At 36.5% G+C, this 16,539-nt stretch overlaps 1 protein-coding gene across 1 annotated transcript; it reads right to left on the bottom strand.

Annotated features, from left to right (window-relative positions):
* Positions 1-10,066: 10,066 nt before the first annotated feature.
* LOC133690296 (CRS2-associated factor 1, chloroplastic) lies at positions 10,067-12,845 on the bottom strand. The gene is made up of 5 exons (XM_062110536.1): positions 11,900-12,845; positions 11,690-11,817; positions 11,381-11,606; positions 11,128-11,255; positions 10,067-11,024 (listed from the first exon to the last, which is right to left on the bottom strand). Exons 1-5 carry the CDS (start codon positions 12,705-12,707, stop codon positions 10,119-10,121), a joined length of 2,196 nt encoding a protein of 731 aa, XP_061966520.1. The 5' UTR covers positions 12,708-12,845; the 3' UTR covers positions 10,067-10,118.
* Between the last annotated feature and the right edge of the window lie 3,694 nt (positions 12,846-16,539).

Below are 16,539 nucleotides of genomic sequence, written 5' to 3'. Positions count from 1 at the left end.
TAAAGGACATACATCCCGTTTCTGCAAGGTCAATACTAAACTTCATGAACTCCAAATAGATGAAGATATCATCAACCAAATACAAAATCTCTACATTGAGGCTACAGACACTAACCACTCTCCTTCAGACACTTCTGAAGAAGAATTTCAAATCGATGAAATCGCAACCACCAATACTACTTCAGATGCCTCTACAAATTCCAAACAAATCAACGTCTTGACCCAAGATCAAGAATTCATTCTTGAGGCTATCAAACGACTTGATGATCCTCAACTCCAAAAAACCTATTTGGATAAATTATTGAAAGACTTCAGCCAACCGCAACACCCCCCGTCTAACCCCTCTATATTACCTTCTACCAGCACCAATACCTATGACCTTACAAAGATCCTTGGCAAAAAGAAATCCAAAACCACAATCACCATTCCAGAATTACATTCTGAGATAAAAACCCTCAAATCCGAATTGCAAGCCCTCAAACAGGCCCAACAGAAAGACTCTGTCATACTACAACACCTTCTGTCCAAAATTAAAAGCCAATCTGATACTGAGTCTGATACAGATGATCAAACCATTGAATCTCATGCATTACCACATACACTTACAAATATTGAGCATATTCCAGATGATTTCTTAAACGTACTAACCCAAATATATTCCAAGAAGTATTTAATTAGAATTACTCTTGTTTTCTCAGAAGATTTCCAACTTGACACTATTGCCTTATTTGACACAGGTGCAGATTTAAACTGCATCAAAGAAGGCGTAGTTCCAAAAAGATTTTTACAAAATACCTCTGAAAAACTCTCTACTACTAATAATTCCAAATTACATATTGCAGGAAAAACCCAAGCCTCCATTTTCAATAAAGGCATTTCTCTTAAAACATTTTTTGTTGTTACAAAAGACATTAATCATACCATCATTCTGGGCACTCCATTTATTGACATGATTACACCATATCAAGCACATCATAATTGTATTACTTCCAAAATCAACAACACCAAACTTGTTTTCCCATTCTTAGAAAAATCTAAGACTAGAAATTTAAATTTGATTAAAGCATGTTCCATACATACCTATCATATCAATGCACTGATTCATGGGAAACAATTCCATCTACGTGATTTATAAAACCATGTTTCTTTTTGTCGTCTCAACAAACAATTACAAAGTTCTGATTTACAAAAGAAAATCATTGATTTCCAAACCAAGATTGAACAACAGATATGTTCAGACTTACCTAATGCTTTCTAAAAGAGAAAACAACACATCATTGATCTTCCTTATGAAGATGCATTTTCCGAAAAACTCATACCTACAAAAGCAAGACCTATACAAATGAATGTTGATTTAGAACAACCTTGCAGACTTGAAATCCATGATCTCGAGTCTAAAGGTCTTATCCAAAAGTCTCGATCACCCTGGTTGTGTGCGGCCTTTTGTGTCAATAAAAATTCTGAAATCGAAAGGGGCACACCAAGACTTGTGATCAATTACAAACCTCTAAATTCTGCTTTAAAGTGGATTAGGTATCTAATCCCCAACAAGAAAGATTTATTACAAAAATTGCACTCTACATTCATATTTCCTAAATTTGACATGAAATCTGGATTTTAGCAAATCCAGATCGATCCCAAAGATAGATGCAAAACTGCTTTCACAGTTTCTTTTGGCCAATATGAATGGAATGTCATGCCCTTTGGCTTAAAAAATGCTCCCTCCGAATTTCAACGCATCATGAATGACATATTTAATGCACATTCAAAATTTTGCATTGTTTACATTGATGACATGCTCATTTTTTCACATTCCATAGAACAACATTTCAAGCATCTACATACTTTCTTCCATACTGCCAAACAAAATGGTTTAGTTGTTTCTAAAACAAAAATTTCTCTTTTTCAAACCCGTGTTCGTTTCCTAGGTCATTACATTTGCCAAGGTACCGTGACACTAATAGAAAGATCTTTAAACTTTACAAATGAGTTTCCTGACAAAATCACTGATAAAACCCAATTGCAAAGAATTTTAGGCAGTCTTAATTATTTTTTAGACTATTATCCCAATATTAGTCGTCTATTCAAACCCTTACATGACAGGTTGAAAACCAACCCCATTTCTTGGTCTGACCTCCATATCAACCTGGTCAAACAGATTAAAAAACAGATCCAAACTATTCCTCTCCTCCATTTAGCTAACCCTTTGGCTCCTAAGATTGTAGAGACTGATGCCTCTGACCTAGGGTATGGTGGGATTCTTAAACAGCTACAAGATAACAAAAAAAAAATACTCCAGTACACATCTGCCCACTAGAATGACTGCCAGAAAAATTACTCTACTATAAAAAAGGAGATCCTTTCAATTGTTCTTTGTATTACAAAATTTCAAAGTGATTTATTAAATCAAAAATTTCTCTTACGTGTTGACTGCAAATCTGCAAAAGAAGTTCTTCAAAAAGATGTCCAAAATCTTACTTCCAAACAGATTTTTGCCCGATGGCAAGCCATTTTAAGTATTTTTGATTTCGATATTGTTTACATTAAAGGAGAATCAAATTCCATCCCTGATTTCCTAACCCGTGAATTCCTTCAAAACAAGTCCTGATGCCTCTTAAAGCAAAAGCCAAAGACAAGGGAAAAGCCCCTCAAACACAGCCTACAAAACCAGAGAGCCCCAAGCCTTCTACAAAACTCATGTCTTCAGCCATCCTAGCTGCCAAGCCTATCAAATCTTGGTATGAGGCAGTTATTGAAGACGAAGAAATTACAAAACCACCATAGGCACAGACAGACGCAGTTCAACACTGGGTTAACACTATCTTCAAATCGCCAGAATTACTCCTGGCATTGCAAAAAGTGTCCCAACAAGCCTCCAATGACTCCGTATCTCCAACAGGTAGTATTTCCAAATCCCTTTCAAAACCCCAATGAGGCATTTCATCTTCAAAACCCCTCCTTTCCTTACAACAAACCAGCTTTCCAAAAATTAAATCCAAATATATTTTCAAAACTGCTTTCCAAAATATTTTAACTATGGAAGAAGGCTTTTACCATGAAAACCCTTCAATTGCTGCTTCCAAAATTTTCCCTCCAAAATGGTACTACAAACCTTGAAATTTAGCTCAACCACAATCCTATTATGCAACCATTCTTGAAATTACTGATTCTGTCAAATTCAAACACTTCAAACTACATTTTGATCACACTGAACCAACATACTCTACATGTATTATTCATAAAGTCATCCACCCTAAAGATTGGGGGCAACCCTTGCATCAACCTCTCTCCTTCCCCATACACTACCGAACAAGCCCCCAAGACTTCAATACTACCTACACCTATTGGGATTACCAACAGGCATGGTTTAATGCCTTCCTCATACAAAATCAAAATCATAGCCATTCTTGACTTTTCTACTTCCACAGTACTATGAATACTACAAATCTCCCCCTCTGGTTCCTTCAATGGTGGGACTTTTATGGTTGTCATGAAATCTTGTTACATTTGGTATTAGAGCCAAAAGGAACTGTGAAAGCAGTTTTGTATCTATCTTTGGGATCGATCTGGATTTGCCAAAATCCAGATTTCATGTTAAACTTAGAAAATATGAATGCAGAGTGCAATTTTTGTAATAAATCTTTCTTGTTGGGGATTGGATACCTAATCCACTTTAAAGCAGAATTTAGAGGTTTGTAATTGATCACAAGTCTTGGTGTGCCCCTTTCGATTTCAGAATTTTTATTTACATAAAAGGCCGCACATGACCAAGGTGATCGAGACTTTTGGATAAGACCTTTAGACTCAAGATCACAGATTTCAAGTCTGCAATGCTGTTCTCAATCAGCATTCATTTGTATAGGTCTTGCTTTTGTAGGTATGAGTTTTTTAGAAAATGCATCTTGATAAGGAAGATCAACGATGTGTTGTTTTCTTTTCCAGAAAGCATTAGGTAAGTAAGGATAATTGGGCCAGTGATTGTTTTTGTTCTTGACAAAACTATGTCTTTCTATTGAATATAAATGGAATATATATATATATATATAGACACACACACACATTGAATAGGACAAATGAACCAAAGCAAAAAGCAAGAAAATCAAAGGACCATCAGTCACCAAATTGCTTAGGGACTAAGCAATTGGGAGGAAAAGACAAAATTACATTGCCTATTCATGGTGAAAAAAATCTAGAAAAAAAGGAGGTGATAAAAAAATAACTTGAGGGGAGGCCATAAAAAAAATAACCTCGAGAGGCTCTCTCCCATACAAAAAAAAAAACTAGCCTCTCTTTTCTCATAAAAGAACACCTCAGCCACCACTCATATAGTAAAAAAAAGATTGTGCGTTTTTTTTACAATAAGAGCTACCAACCACACAAAATAAAACAACACCCACCCATCTTCATCCTCTCTCACCTTCCACCAATTGTTATCACTCTCCCCACTGTCTCTCTCTTGTCTACCAATCAACACTAGAAAACCAACAAACAACCCACTATTACTAGCAGCCTTCAATCTCCAATCGACAACCTCCTTCAACAGTACCATCAAACAACCTAGGAAATCTACACCTTCCTCTCAACCATAAGTCATAACCCATCATATAGCAGCCCCAACAAACAACCAATCATGACCCATCATCTCCTCCCAACTCCATCAACAAACCCATCATCTTCATTGTTAAATGTAAGAAATGACAGAAGACAAAAAAACAACAGTTGCTTCCTCTCCTTCAACACAGCCAACATCCATGACAACTCTCTTTTATCACAGCCACCATCCATGCTCTTTATCAACAGCCAAAGCTCTCTCCACAACCACCAAACCAAAACCCATCATTCAACGCTAGTAAGCTAGTTCGCATACGGCCAAGTGTCTCAAAAATAAATATAAAATCATATTGCATGGTATTTTTATATGAAAATTCAAAATATGTATTTGCATGTATTTTAGGATTTAATAACCAACTTATTAAATTCATAAGAATTTGACCAATATTTCAATAAACAATCATTTTTGTAATTCATTCGAATTAATGGTTAAAAATCTTGGAATAACGTTGGACCTATAAGTGAGGCTAGTATTTGAAATATTGAAGTTGACTAGAAAATTCTCAGTGTTATTCTAAATATTCATCAAATTTTATTGGGAGTATTTTTCATCGTAATAAATTCTTAAACACTAGGTTTATTCATACGAGTAAATCTCAATCCTAAACTATAGATAGACCACCGACCAGAAAATCATCACACCTCTAAACCACATCAAAACCACAAAGCAGCTTACCTCAGGTAGGGTGGGCTAGGGGTGTTAATACCTTTCATAGTCACAATCAGTCCCTTACTCTTGAATTTCTGACAAGACTAGTACACCCAGGTTTCATAATGACCTTGAACCAAATAACTAGGTAGCGACTCCAAACGATCCCTTAATGTCGCGTGTCCAAGTGCAATAGTGGGTATTATATGATTTTCAAAGAGCTTGATTTTCCTCTATGCATCAACTAGTTAAAAATTTCTTTAGTTTTTGTTATGTCAAAAGAGTTTTCTTGTTTTCTCTAATCAATCACTTTAGTAGTCTTTGTTACTTTGCTACTAGGTTTATTAGCCTCTTTAAGATTTTTTTTAATATAGCAGTCTTGAACGATCTTCTCCTATTGAGTTTTATAATCAAAATTAGTTATTGTTGATCTTACTCAAACTCTTTGTCAAATATGAGACAATCATTAAATAAGCTATCACGACCTCATTCAAGTAGCTTACGGTGTAAGTTTTACTTAGTGGCTTCATTTTTACTTATTCACCTAACATCTTTTCATATCAAGCAACATCATTTATAAAGGTGTAGATATTAGTATGTTTGGTTTTAACAAACCTTTTTCTAGTATTTCATTACATCCTTTCTATAATTAACTTGATTCACTCCTATTTTGTTATAGTTGTATTATACTTGGTTTTGAGAGTCATAAAGCAAAGTTCATAGCTTTTAATGAATCTTTTGGGTCTTGAACAATTTAGGCATAGTCAACTAGTGTTTCCTCTAGTTTTATTCTATGAAAGTGCTTGTGAAAATGAAAAACCTATGAGACCTTATATAGCCTAAACACATATTAGGTTGTATAATTGGCCTGAGATTGTGTAAATAATTATGAAGTAGATGACACCTTATATGTGATCATGCTCTAATGTAGCTAGGTTTATGGTTATGTTTGTTGCATAGGCATGTGATATCTAGAATATGGTTGAAACTCTCATACATTTATATTGAAGTGTTTGTTATTGGAAGTTACCTAGTACTTGCTCTTTAGGTGTCTATATGAGAGATCGATTATTTCTTAACTCATTTTGAATCTGATTGAGTTGATCAATCACAACATGTATGGTTCTATTAACTACCACAATGTTATTATGGTAAGTCATGTTCTTTATGTTTTCCATCTCTAAACTAGATAGCTTTTAAATTAGCATCAAACAAACTAATTTGCTAATAATAAGATGGTTATGACTATCTAACTACATCATAAATACCTATAAAAGGATAAGTGTAAAGTTGAGCTGAAGTTCTAGAAACATCATTGTGTCCTCTAAAAGTTGGTAAAGGCAATAACATTAAGAATGGTAACAAAGGTATAAGTTGTATAGGAGCACCATGACTTTGTCCATATATAACTCCTTGTTTTTACATGATGAAGAACATTGCATAATACATCTAATTGGGGTTACTCAATTAGCCCCTATGTTGGTGATTAACTATTATATTCTTCATGATCATGTAATTGACCTGTGTTAATTGCTTGCCTAATTGTTCATTAATCATAATGACAAAACTTTTATGAGATTGTTTTTTAAGTGGCATGATGACAAATCTTTTACCAAGATACATAAAACACTAAAATCCTAACTTGTTATGTAACATTAGCTATACATGTTAAGGATTCCTATTCTACATAAGCTTGGATGAGGATCCTATTCTACATAAGCTTGGATACTTTAATTGATCACGCGAATCTTTTCCTTGTGGTCAATCAATTGTTTCCTCATGGTCAATCATTGTCATGTCTCCCTTGCCTCTAATTGATCATGAGATTTTTTGGGCGATCACATTATTAATGATCGATTTCAGTTTATCTTTCTTTGTACAACAATGAACAATAACAATAATTATTTTCAGTTGATTGACACATGATCATTTATTTTTAATGTAAACAATATCGCCCATATTCCTTTATTTCTCAAATAAAGGAATATATCCTATCATATTTATACTAAATTGATGTTGATGTTGTGGCAAGTAACATTGTTCATCCAAAAATATCAACCATGTTCTTAAATGTGTCTAAAATGTTGGACAATTTATTATTTTTCAAAAACAACGTTTGCTTTAGCGTTTAAGCACATCGCTTAGGATTCATTTAAGTGCAACCTAAAATGTGTATTAATACTTTTGTGATCAAACACCTAGCTCATTCACCTTGATGTGGAATTGTCTTTTAGATTGTTAATTTGAGGTTAAAAGAGAAGTTTGCAACTTGAACCAACAAGAATCTTACCTTAGAGAACCAAAGTTATATGTAATTGATCAACGCTACCCTACTCTTATAACGAGACGCGAAGGAGAAGTACAAATCATAATAAAGTTGATCAATCCTTCAAAGAGTTTTCAAGTTCAATCAAGAACTTAGTATGAGAATCACTAAATCATACAAAGAGAAACAAAGCACACAATATAAAACAAATTTAAGGAAAAATTCATAAACTAAAAAATAATGTTAACAATTAGTTTATATAGTAAAAAGTTAACCTTAATTTGACTTAATGTACCCCAACTTGATAAATAGATCTTAACACATTAAAAGTTTAAAATAACTAAAATAATAAAATAAAACCTGACTCAAATAAACTTTTAAATGTTGCAAGCTCTAAAATAAACTAAAAGATAAAAAAATAATAGCCTAATTAATTAAAACAAGATCAAAGTTGAATTTCACAATCTATTGACAGAATTGAAGCTCAACTTCAAATGAATATTTCTCCCTCCTCTAAACATATTAGAAGGTCTATCATATATTTGTGGATGTCTACTTTTCAATGCAACTTCAAAATTCATTATGTAGCCTCAGTTATGGCCAAAACAATACTGAAAGGTTAAAACTGGTATATTTGAATCTTTTTATTTTAATCTCTTTAATGTTTGGATGCTCCCCTACAAGCCATTCTTAAACATAAATAAAATTAATTAAGGTTTGTTCTTCATTATTTGATATCCTCTCAAAGTTCTTGTAGCTCATGTATCTTGAAAAAATCCATTAATTACTTTCTTGAACTTCTTTGCTTTAAGTCTTGTGACTAGACCCAATGAAACCTTTGATGGATTTCTCAATGTTGAAGTTAGGATCGCGTGACATTTTTCCTATAAAACCTCCATCCCTTTCTAAGCAGAAGTCATTGAAAAAACACAATTTAAGAATCCTAAATTCTCTAACAATGACATCTTCAATCTCCTCCTCTTATATACACTATATTTTTCTTTGTATTTTGCTAATTTAAGCATTGAAGATCTCTTATTCCACAAAAAAAACTTGTTTTACACTAATATATGAACCATGACCTAATAATTCATCAAAAAATCATCAAAGAGCCGTAAAAAAACATGGATTTGAAGTTTTTCCTACCATTAATTTAGTATGCAAAATTGGTAGAGGAGCTTTCTTCTTGGAGGTTGGGACTGAAATGATTTGCGTCATGGTATAGTAATTCACTCACTCCCTTGTATCCAACTCTAAAAAAACGACATAAAATATCTTAACAGTTTTTTTGTTCCATTAATTTGCAGATTGCTGTTGCCATAACATGGGCCATCGAGTTTGGAGATTGGGACCCCCATCCCCACAGGCTTGGGCTTCTTCCTTGTGATTGTCATTTGTTCCCCATCCCCACAGGCTTGGGCTTCTTCCTTGTGATTGTCATTTGTTTGTTTCGAGTGGCTTATGGAAGGTCTTGGGGATACTCTAGGATGGCTGGTTTCAAGTTAACTCTTCCCTTTGGAAATGCGGTCTGCTGGCTAGAGTTTTGCGATCTGCGTCAACATCATCTTCCCAGCTTTGATTGCACAGTTATTCCTTGCCTCACTCTTCCACCTTAAATTTGGAATTGTCTTGCTGTTTGGTAGTTTGGTTTTCATCATGAGTGCCTTCATCTACTTCTTGCTTCCAGAAACAAGGCAAGTGACAATTGAGGAGGTGTATCTTCACTGGCAAAATCACTGGTTCTGGAGGACAGTGGGAAACGGGTAGAGCTCATCACAAGTATAGATTGTAAGATCTGCTGGAATGAGGAAAACTTGGTGTTTATTAATGATAATGTTCTATAAGGAATGTTCAGCGTCCATGTATATATACTATTAATAATTTCACATTTTGAAGGCAGTTCCACTTAGAAAACCTTGCATTTTGCCGCCTCTATTTCAAATTTGATTGCATATTGCCAAAACCATTAGTCAAAAGTGGGGCAATAATTATATCATTCTTCTCAAATGTAACTCAACTTCAGAAATAACAGTGTTTCTATACTGCTAAATTACCAATTATCCGTTGCTTTCGTTCCCTACTCAAGTTCTTGCCTATGTACACTAGCCTAATTAAACCCCTCTTATTTGTCAAGGAAAAAGAGTAGTTACTAGTATCAAAATGAAACCAATATTCAACTTAAGGTAATAACATGTGATAGGATTTGCCAATTGATCTTGATCAATGATCAATAACAAGCCAATCCCCAAGTCAACAAACTCCTACCAAAGGATATAAAAAGGGAAAAACAATGCACCATTTGTAATGTAATATATATGCAAATCCGTTGTGGGACAAACCATTCAAATGAGGATGGCTGATGAAACTTTTCAAAGGACAGGAGGGTAAGTAAAACCGCCATCAAAATAAAAGATTTGTGAAATTTTGCTCTATTTCAAAATCTAATATCGCATCAAATACTAGTTTCAATCTCATCAAACATCGAGGTAGATTATGCGTGGTTGTAAATATATATATATATATATATATATGACTATGCATTAGCAAGTAAACCAATTATAACTACAAGGATTTATAAAGTTATGCTAGATATCATGCCAACAGTTTAGCAAGTTCATCCACTCTTAGGCTTCCTTGTGGTACAGAATCTACATATTGTTCATTGAAATATTTTCTTCTAACCTTAGAACTCTTCCTCTCGCTACCTCCTCCCATCTTGGAGAAGCTTGTGACTTGTTTAACTTCCAATTCCTCGTTTTCTTGCATCTCGCTCTTTTGAACCACTTTGTTCCTGGGTTGGCGCCTAAAAACAGGACAAGGAGGAGCAGACTGTGCAAAGGCAGTAGCCTTCTCGTAAACCGCATCAGCATCCAAATTTGCATCTAGGACAACTGCACTCCCAATCTCTACAGCTTGTTTCAACAATTCTAAAACTCCCTGCGTATAAGATTCATTCAATTTTGCCAGTTCACTAACATGGGAACCTTCTGAAACATTTTGGAGCTTTTCCATGTTCCCAATTCTTTCCAGTGTGGTATCAGATTCCACCGACGTGGTAATTAGCATTTCATTAATATACCCTCTATCATCCAATATTACTTCACTGCCACTTGTAATTCTCATGGCTTCAGACTTGGTAACAGCAGAACTGTCATCATTATCTGGTGTGGTTTTACTTTCATAGATTTCTGTAGCGGTTGAAATAAAAATCTCAGCTGCAAATGTCTCATCTATGTCCTTTTGGGATAGATCCTCTCCTTGATCTTCAGCATCCATCCTGGACGTTTTTAAATTCAGTGTGCTGGCATCCTTTACTGAGAAAGTTTCATTTTGTAGGCCCTCCAAAAGTGGTGTGGCAGAAGTTGCACCGTCAATGCTAGAATTCTTAGCTTCATCACCATCATTTACTGGTTTTGTGAAGGAGGACTTCCAATCTCTTCCCCTCCACATGAGGATGTGCTCGCATTCAAATGAGATCAGCACACATGGGACAAGGTCCTGCAATTTGAAGAATCAAGGTAATCATTGTCATAAGTTTTTAGAAATGAATTTGAAGAAACAAGGAAAAAAAAAAGCAACCGAACATAATTACTCTACAGACCCTGAGTTTGGCTCCAATTTTCCTAAAATCACTTCCATTCATCCCTTGACAATTTATTCGGACCAAATCACACTCTTCAAACGCCTCTCTGACATTTCTCACTAAATCACGGTACACACCATTTTTCCCTGCACGCCATACAAAACAATGTAATGTCATCAATATGTTCATGGAAGCTCAATTTTATTTATCTTCTCATCCTCTAAATGATAAATCAAATTAAAAGAATAGCTATGACCACTGAGCATGCTACCTAGTTTACATATTGGTATCAGTTTCCGCCCTTTATTCCGCATCCCAGATGCTTCTTGCAATGTTAGACCCTCTGGAGCTCGTTGAATCAACCTTGGATAAACAGGCGTAACAGGTTTCCACAACATAAGAGGAAAGCGGGGTCGAAATCGATAGTTGTAGTTTCTTCCTCGGAAAAGATACAACACCCCTCCCTTTCTGTAAATGATCTTCCCTCCAGTCCTTTCCTGTCCATTTTACAAGACATATATAATCCCAAAACAAACAATTGAATCAAACACCAATTAAACGTAAAGAAGAAGAGCCACACCTCTAATTGCTGACACACATTGTCCATATCCACAGTACATACTCCTTTGCATTTGATTTTACACACTCTCCTCCGCTTCCAATGCGCATGTATATTATCCAACATGTTATGCGTCAAACCATCTCTCCCTGCCCACACCAAACAAACAAACAAAAGAATAAAGAATTCCGCATGGTTCATCCTGGGCACCAAAAGTACACAGAAACATACCCATATTCAATTGTCGCTTTGCTTTCAAGCATCCATCAACCAACTCTTGAATCTCCTCTTGTGTCAAAGGATCACCTAATATCTCCTCTCTAGTCTTTGCGTACCTAGGGCCCGCCCCGGGCAAAAAGGGACCCGGTGCCTGAACCGGCTTGACTCCCTTCTTATCCGGAGGGGGCAAAACAAACGAATCAAACTCTCTCAGCTTCTTTTTGCTGGGCGGCAACGGGGCACGCCCAGTCCAAGGCCTTGGCATCGTGATGGGCCCAAACGGCGCATACGGCGCCTCCCTTAGTTTCAACGGCTTCACCTTCGGCGTCTCCGTGTAGCTGTACTTGAACTCGAACGGTGCGCCGTCTATTACATAGGAGACGCCGTCTTCGCTTAGCTTGATGTCCGCTTTCCTGTCAATGGGGGGTTTGGCGTTGTTTCGCGGTAGGGGCACTCTGGTAATTTTGGGAAGAAAAGCTGGGTGGGTTTTTTTCAAGGGTTTGGAGTACTTAGATTTCTTACCCGGGATAGAAGGAGAGGAAGGAGAGGAAGGTGTGCCAGTGGATTTGAAAAAAGAGATATCTACTTCAGCGGCGTTTTTCGGGTCGTAATTAGTGACGATGTTGTTGGCGGAAGTGAAGCGGCGACGGCGGCTGATATCTTCTTCGATTTCTTGTTGGGAGCGGTAGCGTTGGTTGAATTTGTCTGCATTGGCGTTGAACCATCGAGAGAAGTGGACCTCGGTGGACGGGCGGTGGGATGGGTTCGGAGACGGTGGTGCAAAGATTGGGAACGGGGTTGGAAATAATTTTAGCGCCATTAACAGAAATGATTAGTGATGACTGTTGAAAATCTAGAGTGAGCGAGTGAAGGGATTTAGGAAGACCTTGGGAAGAGATCAAACGGTGTCGTTTTCTTGTGTTGGGAATTGTTTTATTATATGAGCGGTCTGTTTGTAATGTTATGCAATTACAAGGACAGGGTCTTAACTGTTACTGACAGCCAAACAGGCAGACAGACAGCAGACAGGGAGTGGCTCGCTACTGACTAAAGAACTGTAATGTTATGCAATGCATTTTCTAAATTGGAAAACATAAAATCGGTGGTACTTTCATGGAGCCATGGATTTTCCTGCTGTCTCAGTTCTTTAGCAGCTTGATCGCAGATTTTAAATTAGAGCTTATAATTTTCATATAGTTTTCATGGCCTCCTGATGCCTCTGAATCTTAAATTAGAGCATATAATTTTCAGAGCAAAAGTTTGATTTCCCCATCTTTTGAAGTTCCTCGTCCACAAGGCCGCTTATTTTTCTTTCCTTATCTCTTGTGAAGCAACCTAGAAAAAATGCAATTCATTTTCACTTCCCCATCCGGATCCCTGCTTCCAACATGTCTCTATCTCAAAATCTGGCCAACCAACCCACCTTCCACACACAGAATCCACTGATTGCTCTCAACATTACAGCTCAAATCAACGAGAAATTAATTCCCTCCACCTTTTCAGAATGGTGTGCCCAATTTGAAGCTCTTCTAATTGGGTATGATCTGCTGGACTACTTCACTAGTCTCTTAGTGTGCCCTTCATCTAATGGCACTTCCTAATCTACCTTGAAAATAACTCATTAGGTTCGGCAGGACAAATTAATTCTTAGTGCAATCCTTGCTTCCACCTCCACCTCAATTACCCCTCTGATCGCCACCACTAAAACATCTCATGAGGCATGGAAAAAACTAAATCACATGTATGCTAGTTGATCTCGACTGAGAGCTATGCAACTCAAGGAGGACATTACCTTGATTCAAAAAGGAAATCGATCGATTCAGGAGTATCTCCACGCAGTAAAAGCGTTGGCTGATGAAATTGCTCTAATCGATCATCCCATCTTTGATGATGATCTAACTCTTTATATTCTTCATGGTTTGAGTTCTGATTTCAGGGAAATTGCTACACCAATTCGTGCAAGGGAGAAATCCTTGAATTTTGAAGAACTTCATGATCTGCTGGTTGGTTATACCAGCTACCTTTGGCGGCTAGAATCGGCTACCCATCAACTTGTGGCATCGGCGAATTACATAAATCGCAAGAACTCTTTTGGAAATTCTTTCCAGAAGAATAGAAAACCCATTGGTTTCTCACGAAACCAAGGTCCCCACAGAGAAAACTGGTACAATAATAAGCCATTCGGCCGCCCCAATGCAACACAAAAAGGGTATCAGCCCAAATGCCAATTTTGTGACCAAATTGGTCACACGGCCAAAACATGCCCCCATTTGAATTCTCATGCAGTCACAGCAAACTACACTTCTACCTCTAATGCCACAGACAATAAATGGCTCATAGACTCTGCTACATCCCATCATATTACTGGTAATCTCAACAACCTATCAATTCACTCAGAATATGATGGCATTGATGAAGTCGTGCTCGGTGATGGTTCAGGTTTGACTGTCTCGCATATAGGATCCTTAACCTTAAAATCAAAACACAAAAATTTCATTCTCAAAGACACCCTTTGTGTTCCAGATATCTCCAAAAACCTTATATTTGTGCACCATTTTACTGCTCAAAATAATGTTTTTATTGAATTTCACCCGTCTCATTTTCTTGTGAAGGACACAAACTCAAGGGTGATCTTGGCAAAAAGTGTATGTGAAAATGGTGTTTACATCTTCCCGAATACATTGGCGGCAACTCTCTTCCCCATGGTGGCCAATGTGCATGAAAAAACCTCTCTTAACGGATGGCACAAACGGCTTGGTCATCCTTCCTCCAAAATTGTTCACAATGTTGTTCATTAGTTTTCACTTCCATTCACAACCACTCAAAAGTCATCTCTATGTCCTTCATGTTCTATTAATAAAGCACATCAACAACCTTTTCGATCTATTAGTCTATCAAGCATTGCACCTCTTAATCTCATTTATACTGATGTTTGGGGTCTTGCTCACTATGTTGGTTTAGATGGCTCTCGGTATTACCTCATTTTCATTGATCACTACACCAAATACATATGGTTTTATTCTATGGAAACAAAATCCGGGGTTGCAAAAATTTTTCCACAATTCAAAAACCTCTTGGAAAACCGGTTCCAAAGCAAAATCCAAACCATATACTCAGATAATGGGGGTGAATGTATGAGTTTAAAACCTTTTCTCTCCCTTCATGGCATAAGTCATTTCACTACCGCTCCACACACACCACAACAAAATGGCGTCGTCACCATCACTGATGCAACCATATTATTCAATAGTTTCACCCATATTTAACTAGTGTTTTGCCTATGTTTTATATATAAAATGCCTTGATATTCTTTGTTTTATGTTTTGAAGGCACTTTTGGATGAAAGATGCAAAAAGGAGTAAATTGGAGATAATTGGTAGATTTGACCTTCAGTCGATGTTTTGTGCAGAGCGTGAGCTCTAGAGGTTGAAATGAAGTGATTCCAGTGGAATTAAAAAGGTAACATCCATACCTTTCTGGACATCTAAGGCAAGATAATAAAATAAGGAAGAGCATGGAAATCGCAGCCTTCAAAGTCAAATCTCGCAATCTGCCAGTGTTGACCTTCGGCCATTCCAACTTGAATATCTGGAGCTACAGAAGTCCAATTGATGCAAACTCAATTTTGTTGGATTCATGACTCAAAGTTATATAAACACTCAAAATTTCAGCCAAAAAAGATGTCATATGAGGGAGATATGATTTTTCAAAGATGACATCTGAATTCTGCCAGCAAACAGGTTTCGTGAAGAAACGAGTCCAAATTATGTTCCGAAGCATCTAAACCGATATCCAAGTTTTTATTTCAGAAATTTAGCTCCTCTAAGTCAAAGCTTGAAGATTTCATGCAAGGCTATTTCTTCTTTTTTAGGAAAATAGTTATTGAAGTACTTAAATGTAAACAGTCTACTTAATGGAGGACTATTTTGTAAAATAGAGGCCTAGGGTTTCCTAGGATATAAAAAGAATAAGAGAAGAGAAGTGGGGCAGCCAGCCAAGGAGAGAAAAATGCCCCCTTCCTCTAAGAAACCCTAAATTATGCATTCTTCCTTCTTTTTGATTAGTTGTTCAACAAACATGCAAGGCTAAACACTTTTTCTTGGTTGCAAGGACACGGAAACCTTCGGATTTCAAGAACTGTGAGATTTATTTTACCTTTTCTTTTCAGTTTATATGATGAATATGTTTGTTCTCCTATGCTTATTTTTCCTATGATTGTTTATTTTAATTGCTAGAGCGGACTCTAAGTTATTATTGTAGACAATCTATTGTTAAGTTTGATATCAAAACCAGAGTTGTGGTATATGAACTTGTGAAGCAACTGAGTTTAATAATTGTGGCGGATCTACGTTATTAATCTTAGGGAGAACATTCAATCAAATCAAACATAGACTGCGGACAGTTATGTTTTCTTGATTAATCAACTTATCTAGTTCTTAAGGCTGCCATTGAATTAAATTACTAATGCGGACACTGTGGTTGTTTGATGGTTAGGGCTAGTTATACGGCGGATCCGTTAACTAACCAATGTTAAGAAGAGATAAATATTCAGAATATAAATTGATGTTTCGTTTCCATGATCAGTTCTGATTTCTGTAGGTGGATGTGTGCTTGTGACCAAGGTTTGTTCTCTTGATAATTTTCTGATTTTA

The sequence above is a fragment of the Populus nigra genome, chromosome 3 (assembly GCF_951802175.1).
Source record: "Populus nigra chromosome 3, ddPopNigr1.1, whole genome shotgun sequence".
In the NCBI taxonomy this organism is placed as follows: domain Eukaryota; kingdom Viridiplantae; phylum Streptophyta; class Magnoliopsida; order Malpighiales; family Salicaceae; genus Populus; species Populus nigra.
This window is presented reverse-complemented; position numbering and strand designations above follow the sequence as displayed.

Coding starts and splice junctions, on each gene's coding strand:
- LOC133690296 (XM_062110536.1), bottom strand. CDS start 12,707: ATGGCGCTAAAATTATTTCCAACCCCGTTCCCAATCTTTGCACCACCG. Junction 11,256..11,380: donor GATACCAATATGTAAACTAG/GTAGCATGCTCA, acceptor TATGGCGTGCAG/GGAAAAATGGTGTGTACCGT. Junction 11,025..11,127: donor AAATTGGAGCCAAACTCAGG/GTCTGTAGAGTA, acceptor TTCAAATTGCAG/GACCTTGTCCCATGTGTGCT.